General features: G+C 32.2%; 1 protein-coding gene across 2 annotated transcripts in view; it reads left to right on the forward strand.

Annotated features, from left to right (window-relative positions):
- Positions 1 to 20910, forward strand: part of mRpL15 (mitochondrial ribosomal protein L15) — a 93836-nt gene that overhangs the window by 70165 nt on the left and 2761 nt on the right. For both annotated transcript variants that reach the window (XM_085825362.1, XM_085825361.1), the window contains exon 5: positions 10246 to 10412. In XM_085825362.1, the coding sequence (XP_085681488.1) occupies positions 10246 to 10412 (167 nt within the window). The remainder of the gene's footprint in view (positions 1 to 10245; positions 10413 to 20910) is intronic.

Consider the following 20910-nt stretch of genomic DNA (forward strand, 5'->3'; position numbering starts at 1 on the left):
GTCATATTTTGCTATAGTGGCTATTTAAACTTAGATAAATCCTCATACCATAAGTATTTTGTGTTTAATTTTAAAATTTCCATTTCGTATTATCCATTTCGTATTAAATTTCCATTTCGTATATCATTTTCAAAGCTCTTTGGATATATATCAATAAAATTTGTTTCTACCTGTTTCATCGTAAACTTATACGGTTTCATCGTAAACTTGTGAAGAATTTCCTAAAAATATTTGAATATCCATAATTTTTACTGTTAAATATTTAATAATAATACATTAACTGAAATGCATTTATAGTAGAGTGGAAATGTAGAAGAAAGATATTGCAGGTGATTTATTATGTATCATTGGAATATGACAATAATAATAGTACAATTCAACTGAAGTGGGGAAAAAAAAAAAAAAAAAACAGATGTTTCAGCTTTTTAAAAGGGAAATGAACAATGGACATCTTTACAGTAAAGTCTTGGTTGAAAGTTTTACTGTGACTCAACTTGCGGAGGCACTGGAAATTTATAGTTTAGGCGGGGTCCCTTTCTTCGTTAAACAGCTGCATTGAAGTGTTAAACGCTACCCCTCAAGTATACTTGTAAATTGGTTGACGGCTCAGAACAGTAAACTGAACTTAAACTTGCTTTTATTCTAATGCCATTTCTCTAGTCTATGGCGAGAACAAACAGAAGTTTTTCTTTAAAATTAAATTTCAATGTGATCTCAAATATAATTCTTCATTATAAAGGTAAGTTATTGATTTGTAATATCTAAATTAATCATAAACTAAATTCTTATAATTTAAAACTTGCTAAAACTTCAATTCAGCTAAACTTTTAATCCATTTATCTGAAAAATCCAAAATTATCACCATTAACAATGCAAATGTCTACTAATATTATTAATAACGTACTGTTATATTAACATGAAATATTTTTATGATAAATATGAAATATAAATATAATCTATGTTTCCATACATTAAGAAACATCATAACAGGCCAAAATTAAAAAGAAAATTTTTTAAACACGCCCTGCGCTATAGTGCAGGATCGATCAACCCATCAATCGGCTAGACAATCGAAAATCAATCGACTTGAATGGAGCATTCAACATCTAAAAAGCGTTTATCTTACTTTGCAAGATATGAGAAACAAATTTGAAGACATTAGAAGAAAGAAGCCGAGTTTATTGCAAATAAATGGAGCATAGAAACTAAATTTGAAAAATAAAAGAGAAATAAAGAACCTAAAACCCTGTCATTTTTAACATGTACGGAAATTATTAATAATGTTTCAAAAATATAGAAAACATATAAAGAAGACTTGCACTGGAAGTGCAACTTTTATTATTTATAAATACTTTCAGAAACAGAAATCCAAAATTTGAAATCCTTTAAGGATTTAGCTAAATTAGCAATGGTAAAATATTATGACATGACAAGCAGTTATTCTGGAGTGTGCAATTCACTTATATTGTATTTATCATTACCTGTAACCACAGCCACGAGTGAGAGGTCATTTTCACTACTGAAATAATAAAAACATATTTAAGAAACAGTATGATAGAAAATCGGTTGTCAAACCTTTCACTATTGAGTGTTGAAGCTGAGATGGCTGAGAAAATGGACATCCAAGTATTGATAAATAATTTTGCGGAAATGAAGGTTAGGAGACGCAAATTTTAAAAGATGATGAGTTTTGGCCACCAATGTTATCATTACACTTATTGAGGGAGGAAAAAATTGGAGAAGAAGAGCAGTACTGACTGAAGAAAATTAATAGGAAACAGTAAAAAACTTTAGCATTCATATTTTTCATAAAAATCATGTATTTAAGTAGTTTAGTATACCAAAAGGTTTTTGAAAAAGACAGAAAAAAACTTTACCATGCATATTTTCTACAAAAATTGTATGTTCAAATAGTTTTCTTTATGAAGTTTATGATAAAAATGTTTTATATTTAACAAATGTATCATTTACATTATAAAAGTTCTTATGTATTACTTGTATATTATTGCATAAATCATGTTCATAAGCTGAGTAAATCACAGAGTAATACAGTCAAAAGTTGTTAATCCGGACTCGTCGGGGCTTCGGCGATTTCGGATTATCAATTTTTCCAGATTATAGATCATCAGTTTAAATCTGGTAAGATGGCATGCAGAAATTACAAAATTAAAAATATGAAAGCGTAATTCATGAAATAAAGAACAATTATGATCTAAAGGGTATCAAAATTTACAAAAAGAAAAAGCTTAATATTTATTTGTTTACTTTATTAAACATTTCTTTCAATGTAAGTTGTTTAAGTTGCTTCATGTCATGTGACAATACTTTCTCTTTAATTCTATTAAACAGACATAATTTCTTGTTTAGTTACAAAGTTCCACTGTTCAAGTCCTATAATTGCTGTGTCGAGAATACCAACTAATTTGTCAATCGAAATGTTTTCGTTTTCAATAACCTCTCTGTCACTTTCTTCACTATCGAAAGCGAATTATAATGACGAGGAACTTGATTTAAATCATATCAAAGACAGAGTACATCGAGATGAAATACATCGAGATGAATACATTTAGTAAGGAATTATAAGCCAAATAAAATAAAAACATCTGCCCTAAAGATAAGGATAGTGCTGGCAGATCAACTTCCAATTCATTGCGCGCCGCGGCGTTTCTGCCCCTCCCCCTCTCTGCTGCAGAGCAGCGTGAAATTGATAAACAGATTTCGGATTTCAAAACATACTTTCGCTTTGTAGTAAATATATATCGGAAATTCTATTTGACATAATCGAAAGTTCAAGCTTACTTTTATAAAATTGCTCTAACGGTCTGCAAAAAATAATAAGCCGGATCCAATTCGAAGATTAAGGAACAACGCAATCTGCAACATTAACTGAATTAGATAATTTTATCTTAGCTTATACTGTCTGTTATACATTAAACGCGCATGCGTAAATGTATTATGCGCTTGCGCACACACATTTTCGCAGCCGTAAAGGTCTTGCGCGCATGCGTAAACGCCTATGCGCATGTGTCAACGCGACGCATGCGCAGAAAGTTTGTAGCTTTGAGGTCCGGATTATAGATCATTCTGGATTATGGGTGTCTGAATTAATGACTTTTGACTGTATACATTAATGTAATAGCTTTTCTGTACGTTTATCAATTATCTTGTCTGTCAGTTTATAATATAACTAATTATTTATAAGTTTGCTAACTTAAGCGAAAAAACTTAGATAGGTGCAGATTTTGTATAAAAATTTAAAACATTAGTATGTAAAACTTCTTGGATTTTATATAAAAATCTCCGCAAATCTAGGCTTTCTTCCTTTTCTTAATGCTATACGTCGACATGTTCTTTTTTTATATAGACTTATTCATTTATTATCAGTATGAATCTCAGTGAAAGGAGAGAAAAATCTGTCTCTCGCACTCACACAAAAAGTCATAAGTAACTGAATTAAAATCATCTGACATCAAATAAACAGCCTAAAGCAAATTTTCATTTCACCAGCTGGTCAAGGGAAATTATTTCCCTTTTTATTCTTTCTTCATGTTACGTACCTTTCAACTGGTTCCCTAAGAATGTGGTTTTATTTTTTAACAATTAATCTAGATGTGATAAAAAACAACATAAAACTTTTTTATTATTTTTTTAATTTTTTTATTTTGAAGCACATTAAATTATTGAGAAAGGAGCCCAGGAAAATTTTTTGCATAGGGGCCCAAGAATTCTAGTTATGCCACTGTTGAAGGGGGAGATGTGTAAGACAAAAAATATGAAAGCAAACTTCTAATTTTAATTGGCTGTAACCTCTTTTATTTTTTATTTAATTTGGGGACTTCTTTATATCTTAAAAATAGTGCTATAAGTCTAAACTGCATCATTCAAATTAATCATGCAATCCTACATAATGCTTATATCGCATGCCTAATCACTAAATAATTGTAAACCAATGCTTTTTTAACTCGAGTTAAAACTTTTTGAACTGAAACTCCCTTCTTCATCTGAATTGCTATGACACCTTTTTGCTTATGCTTTCCTCCTGGCAAAATACTTTGCGGCTACCTTCTTTATTTACTGAATATGAGCTGAGCTAACAAAACTGTAGGGCGCATAAGGCACCCGTCCGTATGTGAAGCAAGTATTGCGAATCCAGAGTTGCTGTCCTCAATAATAAAATTATCTTGAATCTGGCCATGTCTGTCTTGCCAAATTTCTTCACTAGGCATCTCTCACGCCACCACTAAGTTCCAAATCATTCATATCATGACGTATATATATACACACACACGCACAAACACACGCATGCCCGCATACACGCACACACACACACAGAAGATTATTAGCTACTGCATCTATAAACTTCCGGGGAGGGTTTGATTACTCAGAGCTGTGTTTGAATACATCATTGTCATGTGTTGTCAGAGCAAGAAATGAAAGAGCAATGCATATGGACACTATTTTATACATGAAAATTGTAGCAGTTGTGATGTTGAGAGAATAAGGAAGTTAATTGAACTGAGTGAAAAAATCTGGTAAAAGAAATGTAAATCAAAAGCAAGAATGCCGGTGAGAATGCCTAACTTCAGATTAAATTTGAAAGGTTGAAGTTTTGATATTATTATTAGCAACTTTTTTAATAGACTCGTCAGGAGATGTTATTAGTAGTCTTTCTCTTCAATGCATCAAGGATTCTTTCAAAAAATGTTTCATTTTTAATAGCTCATTATAATTTTAAATGCTGGAATCATCAGCAGACAAACCATACAGGGTACTTGGATGCTTCTTTGGCCATCAAGTTTTCCAGAACTCACGTGCATTGAGCATTGTATGATATGATTGTCTGTCATTTGCTTGATCTGCCTCAGCCTTAACTAGAAAAGGAAGTATGTAGGGTGGTGGAAAGCATGTGGTCATCCATCTTTCACGACACTATCCACATGTATACATTGAAGGGTTGCTTTTTGTATTGCCACAAGAAATTCCATTTCCTACTGTTCTGCCAGTATATTTGATTACTGCTTTGCTTTTCTTTTGGAAATGAATTAAATTTATTTGTGTGCATTCTCTGTCTATCTGTTAATTTTCATTGCATTCTACTCACTTTTTCATGCTGTTGCATTTTCTCTGTGGGCAGTGTATATACAGCGGTGGGATTCATACATTTAACAGTGGTTTTTCCAAACCGCTCCCTAGAATATTTTTAGCTGGGTGAACTGGTTGTGAAAATTGAACTGTATTATTTATCTAGGAAATTTCAGCTAATCTTTGGAATATGGTAACAGGTAGTTTGGCGACATTTCGGTAAGGTCATAAAGGTTACTAGCTAGGACTTTAGCAATAATCTGAGAAGTACACAATTCGAATCACAAATTATTTTGTCTCAGAGAAATGAGAGATCATGAGACATGGCATGTGACATTTTCCGAAAAATTCTGATCGTGATTTTAGCTAATAAGCACTTAGAAACAATTTCGCTGCTAAAGTGCAGAATCGCCCACTTATTTGTTTGGCGCTTTTTAAAAGAGTAAGAAGAATTGGAGTTTTTTCAATTTTCTTTGACTTTTTAAGTGAAAATAGGTCAATGAGTACATGGATAAAGTGTGCGCAATGCCATTTTTGTGCAATTCTGGGATGTTTTTTTTAAGTGAAAATAGGTCGACGTGTACATGGATACCCTGTATGTGCAATTCTTAAAAACGCGGCAAGCAGTGGGTGATTCTGCACTTTCTCCCAATTTTGCACCTAATCTTCGTCATGATTATGCACTTTTGTTTCATAAAAGTTCTAGTATAAGCGTAATTTGGCTAGTAGATTGTTGGAGAAAATGTTGAGTTAAAAAAAAACATGCCTTCATGGAAAAAAAAATGCCGTCCAAAAAAAAAAAATAGCAGTTTGCTGTAGCAGGGTTGGTCGCCAAATTTTTGCCAAAAAATCGTCAAGTTACCATAATCCGAAGATTCACCGAAATTTCTTACAAAAGATTGTTTTGTGCCTTAATTCTGATTCTCCACCATATCCTGAAAAAAATGAAGGAAAAATTCTACTCCCAAATTCCTTAGTAAAACCTTGTTTAGAGATTGCTCATGTTCCACATTTTGGTACCAACAAGTCTTACAAATTCATAAAGAAGAAATATTTCTGGAAGGGCATGTTTTTAGATACAGAGAACAATACTGCTCCGTTTTGAGGACCGCAAAAAAATTGCAGTGAAAATGTATGCGCAAAAGGCACCAAATCTAGTGTATGCGCTGATTTCAGATTGCGTAAGTTTATATCGTTCTGTATTTCTTAAGATGCCATTGAAATACTAGTTTAATTTTTAAATCCTTTTTTTTTATATCCTATGGATTTAACAATTTGAGAATTGTCCATGATGAAAAGTCGGCAGTAGAATTTTGGGTGCACTGCTTGATGCGTTTTTAAGAATTTCACATATTCAATGTGCACATCGACCTTTTTTCACTTAAAAAAACAAATCCCAGAATTGCACAAAAATGGCACTGCTTACACCCTTTACCTATGTACACATCGACCTATTTTCACTTAAAAATTAAAAGAAAATTGACAAAAATCCAATTGTTTTTACCCTTGTAAAAAGTGGCAAACAAATAAGTGGACGATTCTGCACTTTACCGAGAATATTTTCGAAGAAAAGGCATCATTCATTATAGAAAATTACGTTTAAACAACCAACGAGAGGAAATTATGCTTTAGCGATAAGTCGGTAGCGAAATAGTGATGCAGGCATCCATTCAGTTATGTTTAGCAATTTTTATATAAATTATAATAATGATCTGAAATAGTTATTTACTCTTTTGCTTCCATTCAGTCATGTTTAGCCTTTTTTATATAAATTATAATAATTAAAAGTATTACATGAAATTAACCTTTCATCTAAATTAAAACATCAATCTTAGATAGTTATTTACTATTATACTTCCTTTGTTGCATTAGGGCTGCCACAATTATTTTTGGCAGCATTGGCATCAACAATAGTTTGGCGATTTTTTACGGCCCTCAAAACCGAATAGTACCCAAAAAACTTTTGTGAAAATTGTCAACTATGCTTGGAGAATAAACCCAAATCCTCTAGAACAGTCACAAGTAATATAAAAAAGTTTGATTTAGCCCCTGAGGAAATGTTAGCAATTGACATTGTAGGTAAATAAGTTATTCAGATCACACAATGGTAAATCTACACATGTTTGTGTTGAAAATTCTTAAATAAGAAATGATATAAATTAAGAGTTGTGAATAACAGTGATGGATTTATGAAATATTGTAATATGTATTAAGTTACAATTGTAATTTGTCTACAGAATTGCAGGGAAGTTGTATGCTACATGTATTGTATGTATTAGTTCTTAGTTTTGATTTTGACTTATGTCACATTTGTAGCAGCTTATACTAGAATTTTTAAATGTTATGCCAGACAATGATAATTGATGATATCGAATGTTATGCCAGACAATGAAATTCTGATAATTTAATATTTGATGATATTGAATGTTATGCCAGACAATGAAACTCTGGTAATTTAATATTTGCTGATATCAAATGTATGTCAGATCTTGAAATTCTAATTAACGTAATTTCTGCTGATTTCAAATGTATACCAGATTTTGAAATTCTAAATTACATAATTTCTACTGATTTAAAATGTGATGCCAGATTTCACCTGCAATTAGTGTTGTGCTTGATCAAGAGTCATCATTTTGTGAATTGGGCTGTATTTTCTTTGGAATCTTAAGATTTTGAAACTCCAGATTTGTATAAGATAGCTGCTTTTTTTTCCTGCTAGCTAGCGAGATCAGTATGAAAGTTGGATTCGCTAGTGTTCTTATTCATTTATGTTGTGGATCATCGAATAAGTGATAGCGTGCATGTGCTTCTTCTATTATACAGAAAATTGGCTTGCTATTTGATTACGCTTGTTTTCTACCAAAATTTTTCATTATTACGTTTTCTCAGGACCCTTATTTTGAACTGATGGAAAAAGATAGGTTTGTTTCAATGTATTCTACATTATTAGAGTAATACAGTCAAAAGTCGTTAATCTGGACTCGTCGGGACTTCGACGATTCCGGATTATCGATTTTTCCGGATTATAGATCATCAGTTTAAATCTCGTAAGATGGCATGCAGAAATTCTAAAATTAAAAATATGAAACCGTAATTTATGAAATAAAGAACAATTATGATTTAAAGGGTATCAAAATTTACAAAAAAAAACTTAATATTTATTTGTTTACTTTATTAAACATTTCTTTAAGTTGTTTAAGTTGCTTCGTTTTATGTGATAATACTTTCTCTTTAATTCTATAAACAGACATAATTTCTTGTTCAGTTACAAAGTTCCGCTGTTCAAGTCCCGTTAATTGCTGTGCCGAGAATACCGACTAACTTGTCAATCGAAATTTTTTCGTTTTCACTAACCTCTCTGTCACATTCTTCATGTCTTTATCCATTTTTTGCAGCAATTCCACTTTTTGTTTGTTAGACATCGAAACATACTTTCGTTTTGTAGATCCTTTGGAAGTTCCAGCATCGGAAATTCTATTTGACATAATCGAAAGTTCAAGTTTACTTTTATAAAATTGCTCTTACAATCTGCAAAAAATAATAAGCGGGATCCAATTCGAAGATTAAGGAACAACGCAATCATTAATATTAACTGAAATAGATAATTAGATCATTTTAGCTTACACCATCCGTTATACATTAAACGCGCAGGCGAAAACGTATTCTGCACTTGCGCACACGCATATGCGCAGTAGTCAAGGTCTTAAGCGCACGCGTAAAACGCCTGTTCTCTTGTGCCAACGCGGCGCATGCGCAGAAAGTTTTTAGCTTTGAGGTCCGGATTATAGATCATTCCGGATTATGGGTGTCCGAATTAACGACTTTTGACTGTATTAATTTTGTCATGTGTAAAGGCTAAGCTACCGTAGATCTGGTGATAAACATGTGCTATTCAGCAAGTGAAATTTTATTAATCTTACCAATTTCAATTAATGTTTCATTAATATTCATTCAAGTAAATAGTGATGCTTAAAAATAAGAAAATAAATTCAGGTTCACATGTGATAGTGGTTGTCATCATTCTGCATCTGGCTTCTCTGGTTCTGGGTAAGTTCTTTAATAAATTTTTGTTCCTTAGGTCACACATCTCATCTCACATTCATAAGTATCGATGGATTGTTACGGTTACAATGCAAACTTAGTTGACCATTTAAGAATTACAGTATTGTATTACATTTTAGTGTTCCTAATTTTTCACAACAGGCCCACTTTATTAATTATGTGACAGAGTAATGAGTAAAAGATTTAATAATATTATCCTCCTCACTGTTTCTCTTATCATATATGTATTTTTTACTTCTTATTAATTTATTAGTAAATACCCTTTTTAAGTTTAAAAGAGGTAGCACGACAGACCATTTTCAAATTATTGGAATCTTCCCATCAAATATGTACCAAAACAAGAAGTATCCATGGTCAAGAGCATATAACATGCAATTTAAAAATGATGTAAGTTTTGGTTAGTTTCTAATGGTGGAGAAATTATTTTTGCTTATATGGAAAATGTGCAGTGAGGGGGACCAAATTTATTTTACTGTTTGCAAATAAATTTTGTGAGTAGGTTTAAGAAGTACTATCTGGCAATGCTGTTATATCGGCACTTTTTAAAAAATTCTGTTAGAAATTAAATTCTTCTGGAAAGGTGTTTTCTGCATTCATTTGTTATGATAAAAGATGGCATACGGGATAAATCATTAATTAGGTATTAACTTATTCAAAAAGAAACTTCAGTCAGTAGGTGATTTTCCATACTAAATACAGATTGAATGATGTTTGATATGAATGATAGTTGATGAATGCACGCTAGGAAATCAGACTTGTGCATTGTGCTTCAAAGTTTGCAGTTCAATACCCAGCATACTTGCCAAATTGGCTGGGTTTTCTATGGAAAGCCATACTTTTTTGGCTTATACAAAGTGGATTTTTATGTATATGTTCTATTATTTTTCAAATACGAAAACTATCATTGTGCATTTTATAAATGTATTTTTATAGTAATATATAGGAATTAGAATTGGTTGTTGATTCTCATTTATATATACAGTCTTTTGAATACTGACATCATTAACAATAAATTAGCATTTTAACATTAAATTTCTATTTTCTAATGTATCATTTAATTATCTCTTTAGAAAAATTGAATTTTTACTTTTTTTGATTTAGGAAAACCTATACCACATCGTAAATTACCCCCAGAAGATGCAATACCTTTTTATACTGATCCAAAATGTCGTGGTTACCTTGCTGATCCAGAGAAAATAGCTGATGAGAGATTAGCTCTAGCTCAAAAATATGGTTATATATTGCCAGATATAAGTAAAGATCCAGAGGTACGTAATATTTTACCTGTACTTTTTCTTTATGATTTACATAAATACTGCTTTTGTCTGTATTTTGTGAATGACTGTGAAAGATATTGTTCTTTACTTGATGTTATGAAAATGATATTATCATAACTTGTTTATACAATAGAAGTCCAGAAATCTGCAGTGCTTGGGACGAGAGGTTCTGGAGATCTTGGGATTTTGCTGATTCCAAGACAGAAAAGATAAATCATAATATTCAGACTAGAAGTGCAAAATAAATAAGGCATATAATATACATTTAATTAAATTATTATATACATTATTACAATAATATACATATATGCTATTACATTAATTTATTGTATGCGTTAAATTATTATTATATATTTATTGTATTATTCATGTAAATTAGTGATTACAGGGATATTTAAAAGCATTAAGGACATATACGATAAAGACATATAGAAATAAAGGATATTAAAGCATAAAATATTTAATTTTTTTTTACATGTTTCAAACATTTTTCTGATAGAGGTTTGTTTTAAAACTTTAGGGTGCTCCAGGGTAAGTTTTTTCGTAAATTATATCTCTTGCTCTGTGACACAGCTCTGTTTATCTAAAAAATTTAGATATTTTTCACCATGTTCCAGACCCCTCATTAAAAGATATTTTCTCATTCTTATCAAATTTACTATCTGTGTTGGTGTCGGAATCGTTTTCTTGCTGTGGTGAGTTGAAAACAGAGCCAGTGATTTCATCGTTGGTCATCTGATATGCCACTGTTGGCTCATCTGACACCATTCATTCAATGATATCTTCTTGCAAAGCCTCTTTATTTATTCTTTCTTTCAAATATAAAAGCAATTCTCTTGCTTTAAGCCTTGCTGCACTGACTCGAAAACCAGAAAATTCTCTGTCATCACTCTCAGTTTCAATAAACAGAGAAGATGACTATACATTTTGCCAGGCATTTATTAATGTTGTTGGGGAAACAGAATTCCACGAGTCAGCTAACAAATGATTCGGTATTTGGTGGTGAATTTTTTTTTTAATAATCGCAAAGCGAAATAGAATGGTCACTTGAAGTTTTTTTTAGAAACTCTGATTTATAGTGGCACTTAATACTGTGAATTATACCCTGGCCCATTGGTTGGATCAATGATGTAGTATTTGGGGGGGGGGAAAGGTTATGATATTATCAAATGTTAACACTTTACCGACCGCTAGCGGTTAAACAGCACACGCACGTCCGACCGGCCGCTCAGCCGCAGATTCTTCATGTTCTAAATAACTGTCAGGACAATCTGATAAATCGTCTAAATAAAACTCTCCAGTACCATTTTTCAGGGTTCGTACAGTCCTTAAGAGTCCTTAAATTTTTTTAAATCGATTTTTGGTCCTTAAAAGTCCTTAATTTTGGTCAAAATCAACAGAAGGTCCTTAATTTTAATCATCTAAAATTTCCGTCTGTTTTTATGACTGTCATTTTGAATGTGAATTAGCATTTTAAAGAATGTTTTTGGCGATTCACTGCCGTATATATGGTAATCTTTTGAATAGGTTCATGAGGTTGTAATTTGTTTCTATTTCTAATAAGTTTAACTTGAGTTTCTAAGCAAGAAGTGAAATATAAGCATTTCGAAATTCATTTTTTCTAGTAAAGAGCTCTTAAACAATTTTTTTCTTTTGGGGATGTGAATTCTTTTTTTAAATGGTTCTAAATTTGGCGACTTTTCAACATTTTGGCGATTTTAATAGAAACTTAATAATTCCAAAATCTGAGAATTTTTCAACGATTTTTTTTAAACATCGTAACATTGATAAATTTTATTAAAATAATGGTAGTATATTGAAATTATATTTAAAAAATAACATTAAAATAAAACATTTTTATTTTTTGCTGTCATATTATAAAGTTTCATTTTGTCAACTTATACAATATTTTAAATCTGAAAAATAAACAAGGTATAATGCTATAAAGCACAATATATGAAACAGCTCTTAGCAAAAGCAAAATTAGCTGTGTAATTAATTAAAAATGTCTTGTTTTTAATTTTTTCATAGTAAGAGTTTTTTTCATGTAATTGTCTCAGAATATTCAAAATTCTCAGAATCTGCATCAGTTTTCTCTATAAATTTAATTTTATACTTTTTCCCTCCTACTTTTTTCCAAAATATTTCTGGCTTTTTTTTTCTGTTACAGAAATGGTAGGGATAATTTTTCTTTAGGATTTTAGACATTGCAGCTTGGAAAGTTTAGAAGGATTTGAAGGGAAGATTTATAGACCTAGATTCTAGAAGATTCGAGAAATATGTGACAAAATGAAAAATGTCTCCATTGTTGGAACATGTAGTGGATGTATTTTACAGAAAGTTTGCAATGAATTTCTTAATTTTGGGAGAACATCTGGAAGAACAATGTATTTTACAGAAAGTTTGCAATGAATTTCTTAATTTTGGGAGAACTTCTGGAAGAACAATGAAAACATAATATTTGAATGTATTACTTCTGATACTAGAATCTTAACATGTTTATCTTCTCTTTATTTGCTCTACTTTTCATTAGACAGAAGCATCGAAAATATCAAAAATGCTTCTGATCTTATCACATGGGCAGGCATTATAGAAAGGGATTTTTTTATTAATAAAGAAATTGAAAACTTTCAGTTTAAAAGGTTCATCTAATATTTCTTAATGCATCATACGCATAGCTGGCATTGCCAGGCATTTTCCCACCTGATGCAATCTCTGTGGATCCTAAATTCTGCTGCCTACTGCCTTTCTAAATTCTGCTTCCAATGCTTGCTTTAAATTCTAAAAGTTTTGCCATTTCTAGATTTTGTTGTTCATTGTGTTACTAAATTCTAGAAATTCTGCCACATCAGCTCTGTAACTGTCCTTTACTATGTATATTTCATATTGCTTCTGAATGTACATATTACTAAAGAAATAAAATTAGCTGCTTTTTCTCTACTTTCTAAATGCATTTAGTGTTTTTAGAATAACGGAAATCCTTAATTAAATCCAAAAATTCTAAAATGAAAAGGAAACGTTTTGAAGAAAGAAACTGAGTACATAAAGAAAATTATTCTTCAAAGATATGTGCATTTATTTTTATGTAAATTACCCATTTGTTTGATTTCAACCTTTACTATAATTTCCAATTTCTATTTCCTCATATGATAGAGTTATTGAGCCAGATTAAATTACAATTAAATTGTATAATCTTTGACCACTAGTCCACATTATTAGTTTGAATTTGACTGTTCTTGTTTAATTACATCACCGTGAGCTGTAATTGATTTTGTTAGCATCAGAACATGCCTTTATGTTCTAAGTTCTTTTTAAATAAGAGGCTTATTTAAACCTTTGTCTGATATTGTAGTTAATTTTAGACATAGCGATAATATGCTTCACGTCTGTTCGGGGGTTTTGGACTATTTAACTTTTACCAGATCAATTAAACCCTCATAGCTACATTATGGAGAGATTGATAAGTTAGGAGATGAAGCGTGCAGAAACTAGTGAGAGCATTGGTTTGCATATTGAGACAAATCTCTAATTGTTAGAAAAGATGCTTAAAAGAGAAGGAAATTGATATAAACGTTCAAATATGACCAACTATCATAAGTGTAAAATATTTAATACTACTTGATAAATTTGCATAATTTATTTTATTCTCAAACTTATTAACCCCTTCGAGACGGGTAGCGAAAACGCGCGCTTATCGTGGAGGCCGGCAGTGTCTTCCGCGAGCATCTCTCCAGGGCCGGGGGCTTTTTTGCTACTAAGCTCAAATCCATGAAATTTCCGAAGTATCAACGCATTGTTTAATAATGCTCTATAGAGTATTTAAACGGATTATGCTTTATAGATATTTTTATATATATACTTTAATTACCTTATTTCTTGTTTAAATGCATATTTTACACATTTTATTTTAATTACTCACCATTTTATGACTTTTAACATTATAATCTGAAAACTAAATATATTACTTAAAATTCTCTTTTTGTATGAAAAATTTGAAAACAGGGATCTACACACAGTCCTACGTTACATTCCTTGAACTCGTAATAAGTCATTTGCCGTTTTGGAGGATTTTTCCTGGAATGTGAACAAACGAAGCATCGTCGTCTCATTTTCTTATCTGTCTCTTCTGAACAAAGTTTTGGAAAATGTCTTTCAGTTAATCTTTCAGAATCAATATCAGAATATCAGAATTTCAGAATCAATATCTGAAATATTTTGCATCATTTCTGCTATTTCATGCTCTGTTAAACATTTTCGACGCTTCGGCATTGAAACGGTAAAAAGAGAAAGAATTCACGTCTAACAAGATCTAATTATTTTCTAAAAACTGAACTGTAAATGGAAATACTCAACGCTTTAGCGCATATAAAACTTTTACTTACAATAAACAACTACCACGTGTGAATAAAGTGCGATTTAAAGAGCCGTCATAAATCACGCCATTCGGAAACATTTAGTTCCCCATTTGTTTATATAATCAAAAACACGTGTATGTGAGTCATGTCTAATGCACGTGTATCTGAAACCATATGGACATACAGTGCCATCTTGTGGCAGAAATTATAGTTTGAAAAACGTTCCAAGGTACTGGCACAAATACGTGACAGTCGGTAGAGAATGCAACAATGCTCTGGCACGCCTGCGTGTCGGCCGGTAGATAAGTGTGTTCGTTGCTGGCACGTATACGTGACAGTCGGCGTGAAGAGGTTAACAATTATGTTAATTAATTCATGTTTAGTAATAATGCGGGTTACTTAGGGATCTATTTTGGTTTTAGGATGGTATTATAAAAGTGAAATTCAGGCATAGATAATATCTTCAATTGAATTCATTTAGTTCCCGTTTGCTCATAGGTCCTTAATTTTTTTAATTAATGGTCCTTAAAAGTCCTTAATTTCCGTGTGCAGAAATGTGTACGAACCCTGTTTTTTTCGCTCATTGTGAATGGTAATTTTTTAAAAAAATGATGTGAAAATGTGGGAGTTTATGAAGCAACGCACTTAACGCAAATGAGCAATGTACCTCAATACTAATAATAAAATGCAGATGATATAGCAAATGGCAATTGTTTATTGCCATGGCTACCGATTGATAGGCTATTTTTAGGTAGCCCCGAGAAAAAAGCGATTAATAGGCTATCGGTCGGCAGGCGTTGCCTAAAAAAACCCGATTAATAAGTGATTGGTCGGTAGACGTTGGTGATGAATAGCCGATTAATAGGCTATTGGTTGGTAGGCGTTGGCGATAAAAAGCGATTAATAGGCTACCGGTCGGTAATGTGTTAACATTTTTGCATCTGGATGTGCAGAGCAGTTGTCTAATAAAAATAAAGTCTTGCAGTTTGATAGTAAGCCCACACTGTTATTGTGCCATCTAGCCTCTTTAGCGAAATGCTGTATGAACAATTCAGTCATAAGTTGTTTCGGGAACCAGGAATTTTTATCTTTACTGTAAATCACTGGTAAGGATTTTACTCCTTTCAGAGCTCTGGGATTGGTCCTCATACCCATTACCACTGGTTTACATTTCTAAGTTCCAGCTGCATACTAAAATAGTAACTCTTTCTATAGCTTCTTTCACCTCTGATGGTGCATTTTCTTTGCTTGTCACAAATGTCTTTCTTGGCAAACATCACCAAAAATGTCCAGTCTCTCCATATTAAAAACCTGTTCTGGGCTAAGATTTTCTTTTGCAACTAACACAGAAAATTAATCTCTAAATTCCTCTGCAGCATTTTTTTCTGCTGAATGTTTTTCCCCACATGCTTTCAGATAATGTATACTGTGTCTCTGCTTAAATCTGTTCGGCCAACTGCGGCTGAAATCACACAGCTCCTCTATTTTTAAATCAGCATGAATCTGTTTTCCCTTTTCTCTCAGGAGCGGTCCTGAAATTGGTACTCCATCACTCTGCCACTGCCGAAACCATTCATACAAGACACCATCAAGGTTTACCAATTTCGTCTTGTGCAAAGATTTCTGGTTTCGGATTCTGGTGTTAGAATCACTGTTGCTGTAAAATTTCAGCAGCTTTTTTTATTTTTCCATATATCATGCACAATCCGTGTTGCAATTCCATACGATTCTGCTATAAACTGAGGAGTAGTACCATCCTCCATCTTTTGCAAAATTTCCACTTTTTCCATTACTGTCAATGCAGCATGTTCACGTTTTTCAACGCTGCAAACAGTAAAATTTTGAACATGTTTCTTATCTGTCATTGTATTAAAAACCACTGAAATTTAAAGTATTTTTAATTTATCCACAAAATATCCAGATTAAAAAAAGGCAGCATTAAACAATCTCATGAAATAACAAAGCTCAGAAAATATGACAACGGGAATCGTGAACTTGAAAGAAAAGTTAATGAATCGTCTGTTTTTTTACCTCTGCAGATTAGAGGGGAATAAACTTTTACTGTGATGTCAATAATTTTGTATTTCCATTATGACTCATTATTACTCAGTAATTATGATGTCATAATTCTGTAAGTGTTTTTTATTCAGTATTTCATTCTCCATGTTGGGGTTTTCAGAACCTATAAATTGAATGTTTATATTTTGAGAGGCAATGCGGATTTCAGATCTGTGTTTTTTTGGTATTTGACTGTATTATCCTCTTACTGTTGTTGCTAGTAAAATTTTAAACATATGTTCAGCTTGCCTCACACAAAAGTCCTAGGCGTCAAGCAGGATCTGAAGCTACTTGAAACCATAATTGCGAAGGGATTGAAGTGAACTTAATTAAGAGATTAAAGTAAACTAATATGAATCTACTTGAAAGCATAATTGTGAAGGGATGTGTCGAACATTGAATGAAAGTATCATGGTGTTGCTCACTTTTCAAATTCATTGGTATTGCTTCCTAAGTCTCTCTGTTATACGAGTTTGCTAGTATTTTGATCACAAAGCAAACATGATAGTGTATTGAATTATCACTATGGTGAAAGGAAGTAAAATTTCTGTTCCTGCCGGTATTGGGATATTGCCTTGTACTATGATTTTATGGACAGATTTAATTTCTTCATCATTAATTCCAAAAAAAAATTTTTAAAAGTCCAAGGAAAAATTGTACTTCCTTAGAAAGTCTAATCTGAGTATGCAAGGATCTGTATCTACCACATCTGCTGTGTGATGGTATGCAGCACTTCCAAACGTGAACGTTTACTTTCCCCTCAGTGTCAATCTTCTCGCTGGACACAGTCTGGAGGGTAATGCAGGGCGGCGTCCAGATAAGTTTGCTTCCCATTTGTTGAGCCAAATCTTTTCGGATGATGGCAACTTTGGCTCCTGTATCTATCGTCATATTACAGGGAACTCCATTAATATGTCCTATTATGGAAAGTTTGTATTACTGTCGCCTCTCACTGCAGAAATCTGAAGCGCTTTAAACTGGGGCTTTTCATTATCTGTCAACGTTTGCCTCGCGAGATCGCCACTAGTTAGTTTCCCTGCTGCTTGCTAGGAGCGGTCTTAACATCTGTGCCCTGTGGTGTTCTGCAGTTTCGTGATATGTGTCCTTCAGCACCACAGTTCCAGCACTTTACAGTCAGTTTCTTGTCACTAATGTTCCGTCTCAAGACGTTGAATTGTTGTTTTAAATCAGCAGTCATTTCATGTTCTTGGTTTTGGATTTGAGCAGCTCTGACTGGGTGGCGATCTCTATGAGTAGTTGGCTGGCCTGCCTCGAATTTCATGGCATACACTAGAGCACTTTTCAGATCTTTAACATCTGACATTCGTAGAGCTTTCTGTATTTCAGGATCCAGGATGCTGTCGATGAAGTATTGCAGGCACAGGATTTCCCTTGTTTATGTTGGGCACTCCGAAAAGGTGAGATGGGACAGCCTTCTACATCCATGGCAAGCTCCTGAAGTGTTTTGGTGGGCTTCTGTTGATGGGATTTTAATTGAAGCCTGTAGTCTTCTAAACACTTCTCCCCAAAGCGCAGCTCCAATGTGCTGGACAGAACCCCAAAATATAGCCTTTTCTGGATTGTCAAGTATAATGTAAAGTCAAGCTTGCCTGACTTGAACTTGCTTAATTCAAATTTTGCAATAATTTGAACTTGATAAATTTCCTTCAGCTTGCCTGTTTAATGTAATATTAAAACTACCTATTTAATTTAGATATTTAGGTTATTTCCAGAAAACTTTTTTTTCAAAAGGATCACAGAGTGCCCTTCTGCAGAGTATCTGTTTCTCCTGAAATTTTTGTTTTGTTTTGAATTATTTTTTACTGTTTTATGCTAATCTATATGTTCCTGGTATGCTATATAAGATTAAAACTTCTTGAGTTTTTTTGGAAACCATTTATTATTTAAAAGTCCTTAATTTCAGATTAAACTTGCAAAAGGTCCTTAATTTTCCTATTTGATATTTCATTCCCTTTTCTGACACTGCCATTCAGAGTTTAAATTAATAGATTAGTATGAATATGAATTCAAATCATGCAGTTTGTGGCTAGTGCAAACTGACATTGTAAGCAATATGGAACAATCTGCCATCCCAGAGGGTAAATTTCAGAGTGCCTGATTGGTTGTTCATCTGGCTTTTCAAAACAAGTTTTATTAACAAGGATACAGTCTCTCTGCTGTGTGTGAGGGATTCTTGGACTTCAACTTTGACTTTACGGCATATTTAAACATACTTTGATGATAGCTGTAACCTGGGGATCAGTGCTAAGCTTTTTACTACCCTCTGCAAACTCTGAGGCTTCTAAATTCTGTTGCCATATTCCTTCCTTAAATCTAAAAATTTTCCGCCCTTAAATTCTGCCTCTTGGTGCAGATGCATTGGTTGTACTGGCTCTAGTATTCAGGCTCTGCATGATTCTGAATACTGAAATGTGAATTTCATAATAGTCACCCATCTGCCCTTTGTTGTCCAATGAAACTGGAAGTTCATTCCACTATATGGACAAAATATATAAATAGGGCATTAGAAAAGAGGGAGAACTGCTCTGCTGGTATTTGAGCAATTTAAGTTTGGGGAGGGCTACGTATCAATGTGAACAGGCCTTCAGTGCCACTAAGAAATAAGGGCCATCTAGTGCATTCCTCTGGACAAGAAAATATAAATCAGTTAAAAATTTAAATAAAATAAATGTGTTTGGGTGTTGAGGCAGTTTTTCAATCAGACTGTAGGTTTCAGTATGTTTTATAAACCACAATTAATGCTTGTCTGCCAACTGTCATGAATTTTTCCATTTAAGACTTTGTGCATAAATTTTTCAATTTTTTGTGAAAGCACTAAAAATGGTGCCAATTTAATGATTTAATAGTTTTGATATTTAATTTGCTACGATGTAGCAATTAATATTTACAATTTAGCAATTTAATTAAATTTAGCAATTTATCACCAGATTTATGTTTAATACATGTACTCTTATCAGGTATTTGGTTATGGCTTAATAAATTCATTCTCGTTTTATTACACCAAAAAGAACTTTATCCCTTTTTGCAAATATGAGTTCTTTTGTGTATATGGAGGTAGGAATATGGTCTTTGTGTATATGGTCTTCCTCCATAGTTATGCATTAGTATGTTAGGTTATTAATGTTTAAAAGATTTTAATATTAATTTGTTTAAATACATTTTAATTCAGTGATTTGTAAAATTTTTTAACAAATGTACAAATGTAATAATGGTATTATGATAGTGTTGAAATAACAACAGTATTAAAATTATGTTTAATAAAAACAGGGTTCGTATGGTCCTTAAGAGTCCTTAATTTTTAAAATTCACTTTTGATCCTTAAAAATCCTTAATTTTGGCCAAAATCAGTAGAAGGTCCTTAATTTTAATCATCTGAAATTTCTGTCTGTTTTTACGACTGCCATTTTGAGTGTGAATTATCATTTTGGAAGCATATTTTTGGCGATTCACTGATGTATATGGTTATTTTTTGAATGGGTTCATGGGTTATAATTTGTTTCTATTTCTAATATAAGTGATGGGATACTCGAGTTTCTAAGCAAAAAGTGAAACATAAGCATTTCAAAATTCATTTTTTCTAATAAAGAGCTCTTAAACAACTTTTCGCTTTTGGGGGTTGTGATTCATTTATTAAACGGTTTCAAATTTGAAGACTTGTGATTTTCGCAATTTTAAGATCAGCTTCTATAGGAAATTTTAAATTTGAGAACTGAGAATTTTTTCGGTGGTTTTTTTTAAAGCATCGTAACATTGATAGATTTTATTAAATAATGGTAATATATTGGAATTATATTTAAAAAATTACATTAAAATAAAACATTTTTATTTTTCGCTGTCATATTATAAAGTTTCATTTCGGCAACTTATTTACAATATTTTGAATCTGAAAAATAAACAAGGTTTAATGCTATAAAGCATAATTTACGAAACAGCTCTTAGTAAAAGCAAAATAAGCTATGTAATTAATTAAAAATGTGTTCTTTTTAATTTTTTTCATAGTAAGCATTTTTCCTGTGTAATTGTCTCAGATTATTCAAAATTCTCAGATTATGCAT

Source organism: Stegodyphus dumicola, chromosome 10 (genome assembly GCF_044657685.1).
Source record: "Stegodyphus dumicola isolate Sdum_Otavi_A_Nest chromosome 10, ASM4465768v1".
Classification (NCBI taxonomy): Eukaryota; Metazoa; Arthropoda; class Arachnida; order Araneae; family Eresidae; genus Stegodyphus; species Stegodyphus dumicola.